The sequence below is a fragment of the Anoplophora glabripennis genome, unplaced genomic scaffold (genome assembly GCF_000390285.2).
Source record: "Anoplophora glabripennis isolate ALB-LARVAE unplaced genomic scaffold, Agla_2.0 scaffold219, whole genome shotgun sequence".
Taxonomy (NCBI): domain Eukaryota; kingdom Metazoa; phylum Arthropoda; class Insecta; order Coleoptera; family Cerambycidae; genus Anoplophora; species Anoplophora glabripennis.
In genome coordinates, this window is record NW_019416353.1 from 490,599 (window position 1) to 496,598 (window position 6,000).

General features: G+C 37.7%; 1 protein-coding gene across 1 annotated transcript in view; it reads right to left on the minus strand.

The window, feature by feature from the left end:
- Positions 1-4,721, minus strand: part of LOC108906941 — a 163,525-nt gene extending 158,804 nt beyond the window's left edge. Inside the window, exons 1-2 of the mRNA XM_018710389.1 lie at positions 4,641-4,721; positions 4,077-4,599 (exon numbers count right to left, since the gene is read on the minus strand). Coding sequence (XP_018565905.1) covers positions 4,077-4,599; positions 4,641-4,721 — 604 coding nt within the window. The remainder of the gene's footprint in view (positions 1-4,076; positions 4,600-4,640) is intronic.
- Between the last annotated feature and the right edge of the window lie 1,279 nt (positions 4,722-6,000).

Below are 6,000 nucleotides of genomic sequence, written 5' to 3' on the forward strand. Positions count from 1 at the left end.
AAAGAAATTGGTAACTAAATATTTTAATTCATTTACTGATAATTTAATTATTATTAGTAGTTCATAAACTTGATTTTATAGAATTTTTAGTGATATATAGTGTTGTTTATCGTTTATTGTTACAGCATTTTTGTAAACGCTTTAGTACCCTATCATAATCGTGAGGTAAATTTCAAATATTTCAAAATTGTAACGAACATTATTAAATTTACCCCACACTACGGCTACTGTATGTAAAAATTGTTTGACGTAAGTTTGTTGAAAATCAAACAATAAACCCTTGAGCCAAACTTGAACAACATTGTACTTTTTTTAAACATAATATTTGCTTTATGTGCGTGAATAAAAAAATACTAAAGCACTTACTGAAGTGCCTAAATGCAAATACTTTAATTTAACAAGGGCTTTAAATTATCTAGCACCATAAAAGTAACTAATAAAATTGCATAATAATTACAAAGCTCTTTTTGTGCTCGAAGCCTTGCTAGAATTTAATGCATGTTTGAAGTTATATTAGAACTTAGGATACTTATCTGTAGGTTGGATAGCTTTGCATACCTAAACTAGTATCGAAGAACATTATCTGACATTTAATGATATTTTTGCCGTTGGTTTTCTCTGTAAAGTATTGTTGATTTTGTCATCGATCAACACGTGGTTATAAGGGACGTGTTTTTCATCGTATTATCACTAGTGATGAAAAATGGTGTCTGTACGTGAACTTGAAATGGAAAGAATGGTTAAACTCCAAAAAACAAGACCAGAATTTCATCATCGATCTTATGCGGCTGTGGAATTGGAAAGGGATTCTTTACTGTGAACTATTACCAAACAATCAAACTGTCAATGCAGAACTCTATGTCCAACAATTACGGCGACTTCACGAGTAGAAGCTGAGAGACCTGATCGGCGATACGACGCTCTTTTGCAATATGACAACGCGCGACCACATATCACCAATACGACCAAAACGGCTGTTCGGAAGTTAAAATGGGAATTCTGTTCGACCCACCTTACTCTCCCGATGTCGAGGTTTCTAGCCCAGTCATTATAGACATGAAAGAGCCTGTTTCGGGAAAAAAATAATATTAGAAGTTTCTCTGCGGAATATTGTTCGGAAACCTGTTATAAATAAAATATCAAAAAATCAACTCGAGGCTAGTTGGGAAACTTTGTTTTAACAGTGGTCAAAGATATGGAAAAGTGGTTTTGTGACTCGCGTAAAAAAACTATTATTCATAGCGAAAAAATGTTTATACAAAAAAGGTAGGTATTAAATAAGCCTATAAAATGAGAAAAGTCCGATTAAATTCCGATAGTTTGTTTATGCACAAGAGCTCAAAAATGGTCGAAAATTGCCGTTTTTTTCAATTGCTAATAATTAATGCAATTTTCATCGCAGACACTTGTAATTCAGGATTTTTGAGGCTTTTTACACCCTTAATAAGTGGTAAAAATTTCAGCCCGAAAGCTTCATTGGTTTGGCGTTGGCGGAATTTGTTATCTAAGAAGATGCTATTTTCAATTCATTTTTCCCAAGCTCACAGGCGTTGTAGGGTTTCGATCATTAGTTGTTTTTGTACCTAAATAGTTGTATTGACATATGCATTTACTGAGAATTTAGTTTTTCAAATTTAATTTGTTTAAAAATGACTGAAAAAATGTTAATATTTATTAAATTATTGATATAGGTAATTATTATAAAATAAAATAGTTAAAAAGATGGAGCCATTGGCTTCCGCGTACAATGTATGTATGAGGAAATACATTGTACGCGGAAGCCAATGGCTCCATCTTTCCTCTTCGTGATGATACGACGAAGAACAGCTGGGTCGTTTGTCGGTTGTCGCAACTATGACACACTGATGAGGACTAATAAGTCCGAAACCGGTCTGTGGCTGGGGGGTAAAATGACAAACGATCCTAGCTGTTGCACTATTTGTTGCGAGTATAATTCAATGCCAGTATGGGCAAATAGCTCTCGGGGTAGTTGTTTCTCGCAGCACTGACAAGTCAAACATTGTGTTACGCCCTCTGTGGGTGGCAGTCGTGCAACAAAGTACCTGCAGTTAGCAGGTCGCTTCCTACTGTAGCCATTTGAATGGCACAGTTGGGAATCCGCACGACAGATGGAGCCATTGGCTCCCGCGTAAAATGTATTTCCTCTTCGTGATGATACGACGAAGAACAGCTGGGTAGTTTATGGGTTGTCGCAGTTATGACACACTGATGAGGACTAATAAGTCCGAAACCGGTCTGTGCTTGGTGGGTAAACTGATGACAAACGATCCTAGCTGTTGCACTAGGTGTTGAGAGTATAATTCAATGCCGGTAGGGGCAAATAGTTCTCGGAGTAGTTGTTTCTCGCAGCACTGACAAGTCAAATATTATTTCCTGCCAATCGATAATTTTCAATTAGAGAAATCGACTAATTACTTTGAACCAGTATAATGCAGAATCGCAAAAAGTATAGCAGCAGGTTTATTGTAGTGCAGTAAGAACTATAATTTGGACCAGATCCTAACTATTGCTAAAGATAAATATAAAATAAAAATAACTTTTTAAGAAGTTCAAACACTTCACACAGTTCTAAAAAATAACGTCAATTCGTGTTAGTCAAATTATTTACCAAAATAAGTACAACGGATTACAAAGCTCAAAATAACTTTTGTCAAAAATATTTGACTTGCAGTATTAAGAACATTTTGAACAGTTTTAAAGCTTCTTTTTTTTAAGACACTCTCTGACATTGAGTATATTCTGAATGTATTTATGTATAGCGTAAGATTATTCCTCGTCGCTGTAGTCATTAATATCAACGATGTTATGCGAGCGAACACTTCACCGTGGAGTGAAAAAAGACATACATCTCCAGGCTAAGAACGGAGGCAACGATACGGCGTGGCGTGTTTGTTTATACTGCACAAATACTCATTAATTATAATTGGTACAAACATTAACTGGGGAAGTAATTGGAAATAGGCCAAGTCTGCGGGTCTGGCTTTAAATCAAATACGGTTCGGCGGATCGCAAAGTTTCGGGGGTGATAACACTCTTCACACCATTAAGCCGAACACTATCGTTAAAGCCATAACGTTGTATCTAAGCAGTTTTTCAACCGATATGGCATTAGCACGTCAAATCAAACGGCAGAACTGGCTGGAATGAATTTAAGCTGTAATGGTAAAATTACTAAATAGGAAACGATAAGGAGATGAGGATATTTCGGTATTAATGAAGTGTCAAAACTTAATGGCTCAAAAAGTGGTTGCGGAATGTCCCATGATTAATATTACATTACAATAAACTTCAGGCTTAAGATGTTTCTCGGAGCGGAGTTTATAAAAATTTACTTCTTTTTTTTTATACTTAATGGGTCTGCCAGGAAACAAGGCTGAATACTTTGAATTATATTACAATGGATGTTGTTATAAGACTGATTTGTTAAAGTATTATTGATTTCTGCTTACGCCTCTGTAATAAATTTTGTTTTGGAAGATCGGGACGACGTATTGTGTAATAAAATATAATTAAATTACTTAGAAGTGGACAAAATGAGGAAAGTGCCTTCAATCTGTCGCAATAAAATACTTCCGCGATAAAAGTCATTATATTGAACTACGAAGTAATTCATTGTAAAGTCAATAAACTGAATGAGTAATAGCATAGTGGTAGTTATTTATAACAACGAAATTTCTAGAAATGTTTGTGTAATTTAATAGGTTATAATCAAATATCAGAAAAGGAGAACATTGTACATGCTCTAAGGAAATAAAGGATTTTTTTGTCTCAAATCCAGTTAAACTTATAACATTCTCGCTTTTTAATTAAAATCAAAATTCGTTTTGATAATACTGTCAAATAAAGGTAAATTAACAATTGTTTATTGATCAGATTTTATTTAATAAATAATATGTACTAAATTCTTTATTTTCTTAACTTCTAGTGTACAGGATGTTCCTGAATACATGGTTGAATGACTTCCGGGCTGGTTGCCAGGTCGTCGATTAACTCTTGAGGTTTCGAGAGGCATATCGCTCTCTTCTTCAGAAGTTACTCTGAAACTGGAGATCTACTTGTCTTGTCATATTTGATATGGTCACGATCCATGACGTTCCGGTGGGTGATCTTGTACGCGTTGTTGACGTTCCAGTGAGTTGACTTCTGTGCTCCTTTTAACCTCGTGTTGATGTGCCTTCCTGTTTGTTCTGTGTAGACCTTTCCGCAAGAGCAAGGAATACTGTACACACCGGGGCCCTGAAGCAGGTCGTTGTTGCAGGTCTTTGGAAATGCTGCCGCCACCTTCTTTACAGTACTGACTACTGTGTTGATATTATTCTTCTTCAAAAGACGTCCGATTTTATCTGTACAACCTTTCACGTAAGGTAGATACGTCGTCGCTAAGTACTCCCGTTTCTCCATGGGCGTATGTCTCTTCTTGATAGCTCGTTCGATATTTGTCGCTGTGTAGCCATTCCCTCTCAGGGCCGTGCGTAGGTGTTCTAGTTCCTCGGCTAAGTGTCTTCGCTCGCTGATGATCCGCACTCGATGAATCAAAATATTTATGATCCCCTGTTTCTGGTCCGGGTGGTGGTGGAACTCCACATTCAGATATCTGTGTGAGCTCGCTTCCTATGTACTTGATGTCTTAAAATGCCATCTGGTTTCCTCTCAACCAAAAAATCCAAAAAGGGAAGGGCGGTATTGTTCTCTACTTCCATGGTAAACCGGATATCTGGATGTATCCCATTGATGTGATCCAGGAAATCCGCTACGGTGTTGCTTCCGTGGGGCCAGATGATGAAGGTGTCGTCAACATATCGGTATCAGCACATAGGCTTCAACGTTGTGGATTCCAGGGCTTTCTTCTCAAAGGCTACTATGTATATATTGGCCAGGACTAACGAGAAGGTCGATTTTATGCACACTTTTTCCAAATCCATTAGACTCTCATCCCTGTCCTCTGCGATTAGTCTTCGATGCAGTTCTTCCAGGGCTTCGTCGACGGGTACTTTCGTAAATAGGGATGTAACATCGTAGCTCATCAGGTTGGAGTTCAATTCCTCGAATCTTGTCGATAAAGTCTCAGGCGTTTTTGACGTGATGCTCTGTCCTCCCTACTAAGTCTCTTATTCGGTGTGTTGCTGATCCAACTGCACTCACTATCGGTCGAAGAGGGAAATTCGGTTTGTGAATTCTTGGCAGGCAGTACAGCTGAGATGTCCTTGAATCGTTTTGAATCAAACTCCTGTGTTCTTTGGGTATGTTTGAGGATCGGACTGCAGCGGCTACATTTTTCTCTTGTTTCTTGACTGGGTTGTTTCGGATGTTCTTGGTGATGTACAACTGTTGCGTTCCCCTTGCCAGCAGGCACTATTGTTATTAATTCATTCTTCTGGATCTCTTTAAGGGCTTGAATCTGTCCCCGGTTCAGCTTGTGTTTGGGAGGTTTAGCAGTCCGTAGAATGTGTGCTGCGTTGTGACATTTGTTCGGCGGCGGTGAAATCGTCGGTTACTATGACGCGTGAGTGACGGCGGTTACCTCGGGCGCCAGTTTCTGTTTACAGTGTAGAAACACCACTACTCGGGCAGTTACAGTGAAGACACGGTATGTCCAGCAAGCCACAGCAAGTAGAGTGGTAAGAACTATTATTATTCTTATTATTGCACTTCCTATTGCACTTATCTTCCAAATAAAATAGTTTAAAAGTACAGAATATTATCCTAAATAATACGTTAACTAAGTAGACAGGCACTGAAAACTGTCACAAATATGTCACTACAGGTTATTTCTTTCTATTCTTCTAATATTTGTCACTTGTCTATTGCAATAAATTCATAACAACATTCTAAAATCAGCTTAACCCCAGATTGGCTTACTTGAAGACGTAATAGCTGTTGTGAAACAGTTGAATTGTTTAACCACAAATTAACTTTTGGGTCAAGGATGCCTTACCAAAAAGATAACCAACGATTGTGAAACTGGCCGGTAAAGGTACG